Raw genomic sequence first — 16800 nt, forward strand, 5'->3', positions numbered from 1 at the left:
AATTATTAAAAGTGATAATAATTTACCCGAAAACAGTGAAAAGCAGCACATCAGCTGAGATCCTGCAATTCCTTCCTTGTTTATTTCATTAAATGCTGCCTTTGTTCCAGAAACTGGGATCCATGATGGCTAACAGAACCGTTTGAAACAATAGACAATAAGAACACAGTAAAATCGTAGTAAATTAAAATTCAATTGAAATTAAATTTTAAATTATTTAATTAAAATTATTTTTAAAAACAGTCATAGTATTTTATTTTAAAACAGTAAAAACCAGTACACCAGCTTAAAATGTGTAATTGAGAGCCCTTAATTGGAGAAGTCCTCCTTAAATAAAAAGGTCTTTGAATGGCTCTTTGAATGGCTCTGGAAGTAGTGACAAACCTAGCTAGCTGTTTTTGGAAGGAGTTCTAGATCCTGGGCATGGCCACTGAGACCATGCTCTCTTGATCCCCACCAAATGGACCTGTGATTCTGGTGGGATAATTAGAAGTTTCTCTCCAACACATCTTAAAGCCTGGGCAGGCTTGTAGGACACCATACAGTTTTTCAGATAACCTGGACCCAAGTCATGAAGAGCTTTATAGGTCATAATAACCAACACTTATTATGCCTGGAAACTGAATGGTTAAGATTCAAAGACCAAGGTGAAGATCATCTACACTGGTGGCTCCCATCCTTGGGTATCCCAGGTTTTCCTGGACTTCAACTCCCAGAAACCCCAGGCAGCACAGCTGGTCACGAAGGCTTCTGAAAACAGCAATCCAAGGACACCTGGGTTACCCAACATTGGGAACCACTGATCTACACTATGATATTCTTGAATACCATGTGCAGGGAAGACCCAGTGAGAGATGGATTGACCCACGAAAGAAAGCCACAGCTTTGAGTTTGTAAATGCTGAGCGGTGTTGTTGACAATAGGGCCTTTTGGAGGCCACTAATTCCTAGGATGGCCATAGGTTTTAAGTGACAGTAACAAAAAAAGCATATAGCACAGAAATTTATGTGCTGTTTAGTAGTTATAATAATTGCATAGAGCTCCTAGGTCACATTCAGTGGTGAACTTCTACTGGCTTTCACTCCTTTCACCAGATATATGAGCCCCCTTTCCTGTTATAGCCCCTTCCCCCCAACTCACTCTGGAAGGCTTGGAAATGCTATGAAATGGGGTTTCAGTGGTGCAGAGGCCTACAGTAGGAAGAGGAGGGAAAGAACTCCCAGTTTCACTGATAAGGAAGTATTATCACTGCGCATTTCACCCAGTTCTGACAAATATCGTGTTACAGCTATTTCTTGATTTCTAAAAATAGTTGATGGAATACTGATGGTGTTGGTTTTCAGACAGATTTGGGTTTGGAAAGAAGGCACAGGTCAGATATCAAAACTGTCCAAGGCAAATGGCATTGTTTTCTAGATTGCCAAATCAGAGTTTGAACCAAATCACAAAGGTGATGAATACCATTAATAAAATATCTGCTTAATTATTGTTGTTACTGACTTTTTGGAACATTAAAGTGTGCTGCTGCTTATATAAATCATGTTGAATAATCGATTTGTGTTGGATATACATGTCTTTGACAGGTTTTTTGAATAACTGTATGGAAAATCTGTTGCTAGATGACCATTTCTGGCTGTCATCGTTAGAGGAAGCAATTGGAATTAATGTCCAGCTAGACGACAAATGTCTTGATATGATATATAGAAGTCTTCTAATTCAAGAAGGTAACAAGAATTGCACCTACAATGTGCCTGGAAATACTGAATACCCATGGACTTTATTGGGAACATATTGGCACAAATGTGGTCGAACATTGTCTTTGCATCGAAAGTGGGAGCAGCAGCAAAATGTGTAGTGCTTTGTACCCCTTTCAACGATAAGGACTGCTCCTGCCCAGAGCTTCAACTGGGGCTCATGACCACAATGCGGAGTGGGGGGCACTTTCTTTCCTCCCCCCCCTAAACTTCTTGAAGCCTGACTCTGTATTAGGGCTGAAAACCTGTTGCTTAGCATGCCAAATTGCAACTAGGATAGCCACTCTGAATCAATTTGTTCATACATTTCACTGATACCTGGCCTATATTAGTTGCAACTTGCTATGCTAAGCAATGGGAGTTCAGTCATTTTATATATAGGAAGGGTTTAGGTTTGTAACTAGCTGCCAGTCAGAATCTGAATATTTTATTGATATACAGTGATGTGTTTCTTCTGGAGAATGGGAAAAAGGACAATGTGTTCTTTTCCCTTCCTTATGTCATGCAGAAGACAGGACCACCAGCTCTAGACATAGTTTCTAGAGCCATGCCTTCTGTTCTATTTCTGGTTCCTTGTAGTTGTGCGCATTGCCTCTATTTGACCCGTGGGCAATTTTCCTCTTCCTCTTCCTCTGGAATATCCCACACCCATCCCATGCTCTTCAGTAGACCCTCTAGCCACCCAGTTAAGCTTTTGAAAGGGGATAGAAGTAAGCAGGAAGGGACAGGAAAATCCTTTTCTATGAACATCTTTTCTCTCAGTTCTTAGGATCTAAACAATTATCTGATGAGGATGAATAACATTATTAATGAAATCATGCTGAAGGAATGAAGACAAGTATTCATTTTCAGATGAATGACAACAACATGTTCAGTAAGGCTGTGTGGCCCAATTTAATGATATCAGTAAATATTGGGCTTTTCATTGGCTATTTCACTATTAGTGGCAGTTATTTACAGGTGACAGAAATGATGCTGTACAAGGAAAAAAATTTCCTTTAAGGTGTTACCTAGAGAAATACAAAGGATTAAATAATTTGGATCTCTAATTTGCTCACTCCTGAGATTGTAATTCCTATTTGTAGAAGGAGGAAGTAATCAGTGTTGTCAACCTCTGGTTAAAAATCCAGGGGAAGAGACGTAATATATCCACATTCTAAGGCGGGAAATCTCCAGAGGTCCAGGGTTTGTACATCCCTGGACTTTGGAGCATTGCATCTGCTACTACAAATACACCCCCCTTTTTTTTTTACAAAAAAATGTTCAACAGAGATGTCCCTTGTACTAACCAAATAAATCAGCCAAATTTCTTTTTAATAGAAGGGGCAAAGACCCTTCAAAACATGGCAAAATTCCCTTCATATCCCCTAGAACATGCAAGGGGACTTTTTGACTGATCTAAACATTGGGAAGGGCTAGGGTGGAGTGCCATACATTGCCCACCCCAACCTAAGCAATATAAGAAGGGAGCTATAGGAATTTTTATTTTAGTACTTTTATGAATTCTGCTGTTGGCTTGTAAGTGCCTTGCACAGCCTGCTGCTAGACAGAACATGCTGGGCTGCTTAACTTCCACATAATTTTTGCCCACAAGGATCTGCTGGAGTACCTAGTTTATGAGCATTTGCTCATGCAGGCACATACATGCAATTGCTGCATTTGTCCTCAGATAAATAGAAGGTAAGTCATGCCACCAAACGATGCTAGAAAAATGATTTATAGTTGAATAAATAATTGTTTTAGGTCAAACTAGATGACACACTTAGCATGTGTTTAGAATAAGTATTCCCTTAAGTGGAGGTATCGTGTCCTCTTCCTTACCTCCCTATCTTTCATATTTTGTGTTGTGATTTGTCATTGGAAGGGAAACAGGGCTGAATTTGCAAGATTGATTTTTCAAGCACATGCCCCTGAGAATATTTCACTGCTGGAGAGGAGACCTCCCCCCAGAGGAGACCTCCCCCCACCCATGCATGCTAATAGCAGAAAACTTACAATCTTGTCTGACTCAGTGCAGTGCTGGATTCCATTACAGTTACGTGAGTTTTCTTTAAAGAAGTGGGTGTTTAAATGTTATTTCAAAATAAAACACATTTTATGTGGTACATATTTAAAAGCTTGGCAAATACTAGAGCTATTTTATGTGTAGCCTTCTTTCCTCAAGGTACTTTCTTTGCATTTCATCCTCAAAATGATGTAAGTGAGGGAAGAGCTGTCAATGACAACAGAGAAGTCAGAATTCACCAGTGGAAGAAAGCAGCTAGAGAGGGAGGCCAAGAATCAAGCAGGTGGGGTGATCTAGCTGAGGATTCTTCAGGGGCCCTAAATGCTTTTCACCAGTAAGTACATGAACTTAATTTTCAGTTCACGTGAGTGTGCATGTGACAAGACAGATGTGCTCCTGGTCAGTCAAAAGGCAGATCTAAGAATAGGGATGGAGCCTGTACTGGATGGGATCTTTATAGGCATCCTTTAGTCTCGAGAGACTATGGTAACATGCTCTGTATCGAGAAGTGTCCTCTCCAGGGCACAAAGCCTGGGTAAAGTAATATGGAGGATAGGCTGTTACCCAAGCAGCAAATCTCCCCTCTCCATGTCGCTGAAATAATCCAATGGAAAGACAAGAGCCAATACAACTGGTTCCAGCGACATCGCAGGAGTTGGCAGAACGACACAAACTGCCTTCGGGACTCCAGCTCCGGATTTTGCCTCGAGGTTATCTCCTGAAGCTTCTTCCTTCAGTGGATACAGCCACAAGGCAGTAGAGGTTTGAAACTGGAGTTTTCCTTCTCCTAGATGGGCTGCCCATCTCCTAGATGGGACCACACTCCCATTAAAAAAACATGTGCGGAGAGCAGCTTGGAGGTGCTCCTGGATTCATCCCAGAACCTGGATGCCCAGGTCTCAGTGGTGGCCAGAAGTGCATTTGCACAATTAAAACTAGTGTGCTAGCTACGTCCGTTTCTTGAGATATCTGATCTGGCCACTCTGATACGTGACCTAGTTACTTCCAGGCTGGATTACTGTAATGCACTCTGTGTGGGGCTGCCGATGGAAAGTGTCAGAAAACTTCAGCAGGTCCAAAATGCTGCAGCCAAACTGGAGCTGGTTACAGGGATCACATGACTCCCCTATTACAGCAGCTCCACTGGCTGACAGTCAGGTACTGGGCACAATTTAAAGTGCTGGCTTTTACCTACAAAGCCCTGAATGGCCTTGATCCAAGCTATCTCAAAGACCATGTCTCCCATTATGAGCCAGTTTGGGTGTTAAGATCATCAGGAGAGGCCTTTCTTTCAGTCCCACCACCTTCATAATGGAAAGGGGACACAGGAGAGAGCCTTCTCTATTGTTGCTCCCAGACTTTGGAACTCCCTCCCACAGGAGGCCAGGCTGGCCCCATCTTTGCTGTCCTTCTGCAAGCAGGTGAAAACCTTTCTCTTCAGGCAAACCTTCTCTCAGTAACCTGCTACCTGTGTATGAGTTTTAGATTGTTATGCATTACTATTTTGACTGGGTTGTTAGTACTACTTGTGTTCTCCATTTCTCAGAGTGACTTTCTTAAAAAACAAAAATTGCATTCTTATTGATCTTTGCCTTAATATTGCCCCATCAATTGATGTAAGATGCCTCCTTATTCATTGTTCATAATTTTAAAATATCATCTTTTAATAATGTTAACCACCATTGTATACTCATTGCTTTCAACTTCCCCGAGATCTTATGTCAGTTCAGATATTTTATGTATAGTGGAAGTAAGGTTCATTCTGGCCATAACTATTCTTTTGAAGGGATGTTATTACACCCATCCCCAAGCCAAATATCATTAAATTTTGCAAATGAAAAAGAAGGAAATTAAATTTTCCAGATTTCAATTTTTTAAAAAAGCAAGTAGTTGTAAAGAAAAAGTAAAATGATATGTTGTGATTTGTGTGTTCAGGAACACCCTATCAGTGTTCAATGAATGTGTGAAAGGCATCACAGGGCAAGCTGGCACTATCCACACTTCCCTCTGGGCACATATGCAGTCTTATTAAGAACTGCTGTGTTATCTTAAATGCAAAGATTCAAGGTGTGGCCACTGAGCACAATAACATGGGGAGCTGGACAACTGGCATATCCCTCCTGTCCCCTCAGCAGTTCACTGAATTTCTTGAAAAGGCTGTATTAAACATATGCAGCGGTGGCTTTCTTTTTGTGTTATCTGAAATGGTGAATGTCTTGAAAGTTGTGCTGTTTTTTATTTGTGGAAAAAATACAATATGTGTGCAGATTTAGCTAATCTGTTTTATATTATGTGAGCAACATGTTTCATTTTATGATGAATATTTCAGCATAGCTCTCTTGCAAACCTAGAACAGTAGTAAAATTACATGAAACCATCCACCACTAAAAGTACTGTTTTGTAAGAATTACAGGCATGAAATATGCCAAGTTTTTAAATTTAAATTTTTTAATAAGTTTTTTCCAACACCATCTTTAAAGGCTGTTAAAAGTTTTTACTTGTGTGGGGGATCATCATCAAAGTGCTCAGACTTATTTACAAGAAAGAATGTGAAAGGGTGGCAATCATTTTTATGAGCTTAAAGCAGAAATCATTCTTGTTGATAGTTGGTAGTTTTAAATTTCTGGGTACTTACATCTCAGAGGACCTCTCATGGACTATAAATGCCAACATGCTAATGAAGAAGGCACAGAAGAGGCTGTATTTCCTGAGAATGCTCGGCAAGTTAAATTTATCTCAGCATTTACTTCTGTCATACTATCGTAGCACCATTGAGAGTGTCCTAACTCCTAACCTATGGCATTCTGGCATGGTTGGGGAGTAGCTCTTTAGCAGACAAAAAAGCTCTACAGAGAACCATTAAAATTGCCCAGAATATCATCAGGCTCCAGCTACCAACCCTGGATGACATCTTCACATCCCGCTGTCTGAGGAAGTCACACAGCATCCTGAGAGACTCTTCCCATCCTGCTTATAACTTTTTTGAAGTGTTACCATCTGGCAGAAGATATAGAACAATTAAGACTCGGACCACATGTTTTCTGAATAGTTTTTATCCCAGAGCTATAATTGCAATTAATAATGAGCTTAAAGACCACCAGTAGTGAATAATTAGTTGGACTGTGTTACTTGACCTGTGGTGTAGATGTTTGTATTTTTAGTGGGGGACTTTTAGTGGGTGGGGAGTGTTTGGGGAATTTTACGTATGTGTGTGCATGTGTCTGATCTCTGGGTGTCTGTGAATTTCGTTGTATGGGTATACTGTGTATATACTTACAATGACAATAAATTATTATTATTATTATTATTATTATTTTCTATTTCCCACTGCATTTATAATTTGCATGGAACAATGGTGTGATGCATCAGTAGGAATCTGAATTAATACGCTCTATAAGTTCCCTACTTGCCCACCACTTGTGGAATTTTAATTATTACAGCACCCACTTAAAATTAGCATTGAAGTGATCTGAAATTTGAGGTAATGTGGTTCAGAGTATTGTTAAAACCACAGATGCCTCTTACAGAAGGCATTCTAATTTCTTTGAATTTTCCCATTGAAGGTGGTTTCTGAAAGCAAATGCAAGTCCAAGTGATTTTACCAGGAAAACTGAACCTGTAGCCCATGATCAAATGGGTAAGTAATTATTGTTGCAATTGAAACCCTAACAACTTACTTATTTTCAACCTTTTCTTCATTTGGATGGAGAAGATACTATAAATACCCCACTATCACTGCCACCATCACCATAAATTTCATAGCTATGTCATGTATCCTGTCCCAAAGTATGTAAAGCTGAGGGACTAGGAATGTGATATCAATGCTTTCTCTCTCTTTTTTGGCATATGCAGTATATACTCATCAGTATGGAGAACAAATATATTGGCTTGCCATTTCTGTTTCAGAATATTGTATATATCTTCCTCCCTTATAACTTGAAATAGTTTAGATAGCTGTTAAAAAACCCATAATTGTTACTTTAAATGGCCTTAGCCCAAAGTACCTTGGGTCACCTGACTGCACAACGTCCATGCTGTTGTGGAGGTAGGACTGTGTTTAGGAAGACAAATCAGAGCCCTTTTTGTAAAGATTTTAATGTCCTGGAAGCATCCATTTGCCCAGAAGGCCAGATATGGATGGTGGTTTTTTCCTTTTTCATAGGGAGCTACCACTGAGCAGTGCCCTTTCCCCAGTGCTTTGCTTCTGCAGTGTTCATGGCTTAATTTGCAGGTTGTGTAGTTGGAGGCAACTGCACACAACTCAGCTTATAGGGAAGACACCTGTCTGCTAAGGGGCAGCAGGCAGGCACAGGCAGAGAAGGACTTCCTTCAGCTGGTCTGTCTTTTAGTGCTCTCACCCATGGTGACCTCCTTTCAACCTAGATTGATATTTTTGCCAATTTCACCTCTTTCCTCCCGACTGTCTTTTGGAGAGGACAGAGAAGATACCTTGTATTTGCTCTCAAGATGTGAGGGAGTGGGCATGGGTTCTTTCATTGCCAGTTTAGTCAGCTAAAGTGAAGCTTCCTATTATATTTTCTTTCTCAATGTGGTTCTGTAGCAAATACTGAATTCCCTATGTTTTCACAATAAGAAGTGTGGATGTGATTTATCTCCAAAAAGGGCAGTGTGCTTTGCTAACTGAGGCTGAATCCACCTCTTCGTTGGTGCTGCTTGTTCTACAAACATTATTGTTTGTGGAGCTGATATGCTGAATATTTCTGCATATTTATTATTTATATCTTATATGAAAAATAAACATACAAAGCATATGCATCTTGCCTGTCCTTCATGGCAAGTTTAGCATACATTTTTTCCTGTTCAACCCCCTCCTGCCTTTTCCTCACAAGAGTCCTGATACTGATTGCCACAAGTTAGCATTATGCCTGAATGAGGATTTAAACTTGGATCTCCCAGGTACCAACTTGACATTCTACCCACCACCACCTCTCCCTAAACCTGTTTTTCAATCCTAAAAAATAAATGCATGTCTGAGGGGTTTATTTATTTAAAAACTTTTTACCTCGCCTTTGTCCTTAAAAGGACCCAAGGGGGCTTATATGTAAATCTTATTAGAATGTTATCTATAAATAAGATGCTCTCATCCTCTCTTCAGCTCCTGAGTTCAGTTAGGGGAAAATAACAAAATTTAAATGTACAATAAAAAGAGAACACATAGCTTAAATAATACAGTGAAAGCAGAGTAATTAAACTGTATCACAACCAGCTACCAAGACAGCATTGCTGGCTGTGAAGTGAACCAAAACCTAAGACGTATCAGTGGCTAGTGCAGTACGTTATGCAAAGTGATAACAGCCTTTGAAAACTTGCATCAGCTGGCCATTTGCTCTTAAATTGGTGTGAAAATTTAAAAAGTGATATCTCAGCAGGTGAGCCTGATATTAAAATAAAAACAAAAGCAAAATACAGCCTGCAGGATGGAAGGTATTTTACTTAGCTCCTGTAACAATGTCTCCACAGAGAGGGAGATATGTTGATATGGACCTTCATTCTTTTGCACTCTGTGCTTAGAGGCTGACTACAGAGAGAGAGAGAGAGAGAGAGAGAGAGAGAGATCTCAATAATTGTTGTTGTTATTGTTTAGTTGTTTAGTCGTGTCCGACTCTTCATGACCCCAAGGACCAGAGCGCGCCAGGCCCTCCTGTCTTCCACTGCCTCCTGGAGTTGAGTGAAATTCATACAGGTAGCTTCAATGACACCGTCCAACCATCCCGTCCTCTGTCGTCCCCTTCTCCTCTTGCCTTCACATTTTTCCAACATCAAGGTCTTTTCCAGGGAGTCCTCTCTTCTCATGAGGTGGCCAAAGTATTGGAGCCTCAGCTTCAGGATCTGTCCTTCCAGTGAGCACTCCAGGTTGATTTCCTTCAGATTGGATAGGTTTCTTCTCCTTGCAGTCCAGTGGACTCTCAAGACCCTCCTCTAGCACCACTATTCACAAGCAACAATTCTTCGGCGGTCAGCTTTCTTTATGGTCCAGCTCTCACTTCCATACATAGCTACAGGGAAAACCATAGCTTTGACTAAGCGGACTTTTGTTGGTAAGTTGATGTCTCTGCTTTTTAAGATGCTCTCGAGGTATGTCGTCGCTTTCCTCCCAAGAAGCAGGTGTCTTTTAATTTTGTGGCTGCCGTCACCATCTGCAGTGATCATGGAGCCCAAGAAAGGAAAAACTGCCTCCATATCTTCCCCTTCTATTTTCCAGGAGGTGATGGGACCAGTGGCCATGATCTTAGTTTTTTTTAATGCTGAGCTTCAGACCATTTTTTGCACTCTCCTCTTTCACCCTCATTACGAGGTTCTTTAAGTCCTCCTCACTTTCTGCCATCAGAGTGGTATCATCTGCATATCGGAGGTTGTTGATATTTCTTCCGGCAATCTTAATTCCAGTTTGGGATTCCTCCAGTCCAGCCTTTTGCATGATGTATTCTGCATATAAGTTAAATAGGCAGGGATACAATATAAAACCTTGTCGTTCTTCTTTTCCAAATTTGAACCAATCAGTTGTTCCATATCCAATTTTAACTGTTGCTTCGTGTCGCATGTATAGATTGCTCAGGAGATAGATAAGGTGGTCAGGCACGCCCATTTCTTTAAGAACTTGCCATAGTTTGCTGTGGTCCACACAGTCAAAGGCTTTTGCATAGTCAATGAAGCAGAAGTAGATGTTTTCCTGGAACTCTCTGGCTTTCTCTATAATCCAGCGCATGTTGGCAATTTGGTCTCTAGTTCCTCTGCCCCTTCGGAATCCAGTTTGTAGTTCTGTGAGTTCTCGGTCCACATACTGCTAAAGCCTACCTTGTAGGATTTTGAGCATAACCTTGCTAGTGTGTGAAATGAGTGCAATTGTACAGTACCTGGAGCAATCTCTGGCACTGCCCTTCTTTAGGATTGGGATGTAGACTGATTCCAGTCCTCTGGCCACTGCTGAGTTTTCCATACTTGCTGGCATATTGAGTGTAGCACCTTAACAGTGTCATCTTTTAAGATTTTAAATAGTTCAGCCGGGAATGCCATCACCTCCACTGGCCTTGTTGTTAGTCATGCTTTCTGAGGCCCACTTGACTTATGGTCCAGCTCTCACTTTAGGATGTGGTACACTCTCCAGGATGTCTGGCTCAAGGTCAGCAATTACACTATCTGGGTTGTCCGGGACATCCAGATCTTTCTGGTGTAATTCATCTGTGTATTCTTGCCACCTCTTCTTGATGTCTTCTTATTCTGTCAGGTCCCTGCCATTTTTGTCCTTTATCATGTCCATCTTTGCACAAAAGGTTCCTTTAATATCTCTAATTTTCTTGAACAGATCTCTGGTTTTTCCTTTTCTATTATTCTCTTCTATTTCTTTGCATTCTTGTCTCTCCTTGCTATGCTTTGGAAGTCAGCATTCAGTTTCCTGTAGCTTTCTCTATCTCCCTTGCATTTTGTTTCCCTTCCCTTCTTTGCTATTTGCAAGGCCTCGTTGGACAGCCACTTTGCTTTCTTGCATTTCTTTTTCTTTGGGATAGTTTTTGTTGCTGCCTCCTGTACAATGTTACAAACCTCCATCCATAGTTCTTCAGGCACTCTGTCCACCAAATCGAGTTCCTTAAATCTGTTCTTCACTTCCACTGTGTATTTGTAAGGGTTTTGGTTTAGATTATACCTGACTAGCCCGATGGTTTTTCCTACTTTCTTCTGTTTAAGCTTGAGTTTTGCTTAAGAAGCTGATGATCAGAGCCACAATTAACTTCAGGTTTTGTTTTTACTGACTGTATAGAGGTTTTCCATCTTTGGCTGCAGAGAACATAATCAGTCTCATTTCGGTACTTGGATTATTGTGATGTTGAATGGTCTGCCTTGGATTTTGTCATTTTTGAGATTGTATCCCAGTATAGCTTTTCCCACTCTTTTGTTGACTATGAGGACTACTCCATTTCTTCTACAGGATTCTTGCCCACAATAGTAGATATGATAATCGTCTGAATTGAATTCACCCATTCCTGTCCTCCTTAGTTCACTGACACCCAGGATGTCAGTGTTTATTCTTGCCATCTCCTGTTTGACCACCTCCAGCTTGCCAAGGTTCATAGATCTTACATTCCAGGTTCCTATGCAGTATTTTTCTTTGCAGCATCGGACTTTCCTTTCACTTCCGGGCACGTCCACAGCTGAGCATCCTTTTGGCTTTGGCCCAGCCACTTCATTAGCTCTGGAGCTACTTGTACTTGTCCTCTGCTCTTCCTCAGTAGGATGTTGGATGCCTTCTGACCTGAGGATCTTCCAATCTTCCAACGTCATATCTTTTAGCCTTTTGTTTCTGTCCATGGAGTTTTCTTGGCAAATATACTCCAGGTGGATCTCATTTAGTCAGTACTCTTCACTATGACTATGATAAAAGCATGTAACAGGCTAGTAGTATAATGCAGTACTTATGTGTTCATTGTGGAATTAAACAAGTGAAACTGCTGTTGATCAAGTTTCTCCTGGGAAGGAAGTTGATGAAGCTTAGATGACTCCTTTCTTCGCTTGGGTCCAACAATAAAGAGATCATGACTCTCTGATAGTGGAAAGTGTTCAGTCCTTTACATTCAGTGATTAATACTCTTGTGATGTTACAGTGGTGATTTAAAAGCAAAGTAGTATTCCCTACACCTGAAGTTATTTCATAGAAATGACCCCATAGATATAGTTTTCCCATGGCCAGAATCGGGTTTAAAATGTGTTATTTTCCAACCACATTTACCTTATAAAACTATGTTTGCTCCCTAGCTCCTTAAATTAAATTAAATGCCAATGTAATGTTATTATCATAGTACCATGTCTCTTGTTTCTTTACCACACAGCCACAGGATATTCTGTAGCAATTATTAGACATGAAAGTTCTGTTGCTGATGAAATTGGTTTTGAGAAAGGAGATGGAATTGAAATTATCGGCTATTTTACGAAATGCATGCCGTGGTTTTTGGGAAGACATGTCCCTACTGGCCGACTTGGTTTCGTGCAGAGCAGTCATGTTGTCCTTGATGGCTTCCATACTACTGTGACAGAGTAAGTATTATGGATGATAAGGAAGCAAGCCAATTACATCTGGCATTCAAGGTTGGTCTTAGTCTTTCTACAATTTGCTGCTCTGCAATTGCATTTAACATTTAAACTCCCTTTAGTGCATCATGTTTTTAGCTTTCAGTTAAGTAGTTGATTGTAAATTTGGCACTCAAAATCTGCTATCCAGCTGTGTCAGTGGTTCCCAAACATTTTCTACTCATGGCTCCCCTGAGCAGCAGTGAAGGTGGCAGAGCAGGAAGAGAGATGAGGAGTGTGGGGCAGAGCAGTAAACAAAAAAGTATGAAGCAGATGGAGCTGGCACCAGAACAACAGCAGAAGCGCTGCCACTGGCTTGGTGAAAAAAACCAAAGAAAAGCTTCTGTGTTGCTGCTGGCTGGTTTGGCAGTGCACCAGGGAGCCGTGGGGCACAGTGAGGGGTTCTATGGCACACACTTTGGGAAGCTCAGAGCTATGTTGTTGTGGAAGTAACTATATTCATTTTTTCCACTGTTAAATGCATTGGTAATTCTATAAATGTGACTGTACTAATTCATTGCTATATTCTCTAAATCATATTTAAGAACTAGTTTGAGGTAGTGGATAGAGTATTGGACTAGGACTAAGGAGACCTGGGTTCAAATCCCTGCTTGGCTTTGGGGACTCAGTAGGGGACTGCAATCATAATTTTTTTAACATATCTCATGTACCCTGTGTCTGCAAAAACGCAAAATCCTTTCACTGTGTGGACCACAGCAAACTGGCAAGTTCTTAAAGAAATGGGAGTGCCAGATCACCTTATCTGTCTACTGAGAAACCTATATGTGGGACAGGAAGCAACAGTTAGAATTGGATATGGAAACACTGATTGGTTCAAAATTGGGAAAGGAATACGACAAGGCTTTATATTGTCCCCCTGCTTATTTAACTTATATGCAGAATACATCATGAGAAAGGCTGGACAGGAGGAATCCCAAGCCAGAATTAAGATTGCTGGAAGAAATATCAACAACCTCCGATATGCAGATGATACCACTCTAATGGCAGAAAGTGAGGAGGAATTAAAGAACCTTGTAATGAGGGTGAAAGAGGAGAGTGCAAAAAACGGTCTGAAGCTCAACATCAAAAAAAAAAAAAACTAAAATCATGGCCACTGGTCCCATCACCTCCTGGCAAATAGAAGGGGAAGATTTGGAGGCAGTGACAGATTTTACTTTCTTGGGCTCCATGATCACTGCAGATGGTGACAGCAGCCATGAAATTAAAAGACACCTGCTTCTTGGGAGGAAAGCGATGACAAACCTTGAGAGCATCTTAAAAAGCAGAGACATCACATTGCTGACAAAGGTCTGCATAGTGAAAGCTATGGTTTTCCCAGTAGCGATATATGAAAGTGAGAGCTGGACCATAAAGAAAGCTGACCGCCGAAGAATTGATGATTTTGAATTGTGCTGCTGGAGGAGGTTCTTGAGAGTCCCCTGGACTGCAGGAGAACAAACCTATCCATTCTGAAGGAAATCAACCCTGAGTGCTCACTGGAAGGACAGATCCTGAATCTGAGGCTCCAATACTTTGGCCATCTCATGAGAGGAAAAGACTCCCTGGAAAAGACCCTGATGTTGGAAAAATGTGAAGGCAAGAGGAGAAGGGGATGACAGAGGACGAGATGGTTGGACAGTGTCATCGAAGCTACCAACATGAATTTGACCCAACTCCAGGAGGCTGTGAAAGACAGGCAGGCCTGGTGCACTCTGGTCCATGAGGTCATGAAGACTTGGACACGACTTAACTAAACAACAACACTCTGTGTCTGACTTAACAGTACATAACATAACACAAAGTGTGTTTATTCGAGGGGAAATGATATATTAAAATGAAAATGTCCAGGTGAAGGAGGTGGTAATTGAATGAAGAGTGAACTGAATGGCGAGGATGGCACATTTGTGCAAAACACAGGCCCAGCACCGCTTTCTTGTCCTTCATACTATCCTTAGAGTTGCCAAGGCACAATGCTCCAGTGACAATGACAGTCAGAGTGATTACAATTTCTTATCAGGGTTCAGAGTAGGCCAAGTAAATTACCTATTACAGTGCCTTTCTTCCTTTCTCTTCATAGTAGATAATGCCTCCTGTCTTTAGATACCCATACTTATTTTCTCTCTTGCAATTCTTCTCTTTTATTCTCTGCAATGCCTTTGTCACTGTTATTTCTCTTTGTTGGTGCATTTCAAACTGCTCTTCCTTCCTTCTTTCCTTCCTCCCTTCCTTACACCCCATCTTTAGCAATCCTATGGTGCATAAATGACTCCTTTAATTGTATGCCTCTTTCAGAATACCATCCCTGGCTTTTTTTGAAAATGAACATTCATATTTTACACAAGAAGTATTTTTTGAAGAAAACGTGATAAGGCTCTTGACAGATACTTCAAACAGTAACATTTGCAATGTATATCAAATAGGTAAGCAACTCTTCATTGCCAAAATAAAAAATATTATTGTGTACAGACTCTCAGTTGTGTGCTATTGTGGCTACATTACTGAAGCAGTCCTTCAGAAGAAACAAGAAGCACAATGTTGTCCAAAATTGTCAATTTATTGCCAAATATCAAACATAAAAAGTATGTTTAAAGCAATGAATGTGTGTGTTCTATGCTGTCAAGTCGGAACTAACTTATAGTAATCTTAATAGGGTTTTCTAGATCAGTTAGATTTTTCAGGAGTGGTTTTACCAGTTCCACTTCTCCAGTGAATTTCCATGGACAGGTGGGGATTAAAACCCTGTTCGCCAGAGTCCTAGTCCACCGCTCTATCAATTACACCATATTGGGAATCCCAAAAGCAATGACTACTCATGTAATAATCAATATTTCCTCTTGATGTAGTAAACAGAGTTTTGATTATGAGAGTGTCTCAGATTGTAGTCACACTGGCAATTTGAATCAATTTCTGTTCAGACATTTTAAAAATCAGTCTCAAGTCATGACATATTTAAATTGGTCACCACATTCACATGAACTGAATGGAAATTCATTTATTTCTGGTGATTCAAACTGATTTTGGCATCTGAACTGCTACAATGGACTCATTTTATTTCTGTTTTAGAAGCATGCTGTTCTTAAAGGTTTTGATTTTTTAAAGTAAGTGATATATTGCTAAATCAAGTGTTTAAGAGGTGCCACCTGGTGTCATAATAGTTGATGGAAACCACCAGGGAAACACCAGAGAGAGGAAAACAGCCAATTAATGATAGAAAACTGAGTATGGGAAGGCAGCTCCCAGCTGCTTTGCAGGGCAATGCTCCTGGTGCATGGACTGTCCTCTGTGTCCAAGTGCACCCACTCTACACCCACTGCTCTGCTGGCTCCTTCATCAGATGAATAAGAGAATATTGGGTAGTTGGTTGTAATGCTGAACGTATTGATGAAGTGATGCAACAGTAAACATTTTAAGAAAGATTTTAAAAAATTAAAAGGAGAAATGGCAGTGCCCCACTACCCAAATCCACATAGGAACAAATTAAAATGACAGTGTTCACACCTACAACGACACTTTCAATTGAATCAATTTTAGAAGCAAGATATTTTCAAAAAACGACTGCTGTCCAGTTGAAAAAAGAATCTCACTTTGCAGGCCATATAAATTGATTTCGGGTAATGCCTGAACCCTCCAGGAATCTTTAAAAAATTCATAGAATTCCAGGAAAAAAGCAGAAGCCTGTGTCATCACAGTTGGCATTTATTCCAATAAAGGGTTAATTCCAGAATGAAACCAAATAATCTTTGACAATCATATCAAAATTCTTCGGAGTATCAAAGTATAAGTCTTTTCAATGTTGCAGTAATTTCAGGCAACATCAGTTCATCTAATGCTACAAACTTTATTTATCTACATTGCTTCTGTGTTCCATATGCACAAAATCACTTCAGAGTTGAAAAATCCAAAAATCTTACAGGCTGTAGGCACAAATACTTACTGTAAGTCTTTCCTTGCAACTTATGA

General features: G+C 40.4%; 1 protein-coding gene across 2 annotated transcripts in view; it reads left to right on the forward strand.

The window, feature by feature from the left end:
* SH3TC1 (SH3 domain and tetratricopeptide repeats 1) overlaps positions 1–16800 on the forward strand; it is a 50092-nt gene that overhangs the window by 11385 nt on the left and 21907 nt on the right. Inside the window, exons 5-9 of one of the 2 annotated variants that reach the window (XM_020805791.3) lie at positions 1584–1724; positions 3904–4093; positions 7323–7396; positions 12603–12807; positions 15133–15260. In XM_020805791.3, the coding sequence (XP_020661450.3) occupies positions 1584–1724; positions 3904–4093; positions 7323–7396; positions 12603–12807; positions 15133–15260 (738 nt within the window). The remainder of the gene's footprint in view (positions 1–1583; positions 1725–3903; positions 4094–7322; positions 7397–12602; positions 12808–15132; positions 15261–16800) is intronic. The other variant, XM_020805794.3, reaches the window with a different exon arrangement.

Source organism: Pogona vitticeps, chromosome 5 (assembly GCF_051106095.1).
Source record: "Pogona vitticeps strain Pit_001003342236 chromosome 5, PviZW2.1, whole genome shotgun sequence".
Lineage (NCBI taxonomy): Eukaryota > Metazoa > Chordata > Lepidosauria > Squamata > Agamidae > Pogona > Pogona vitticeps.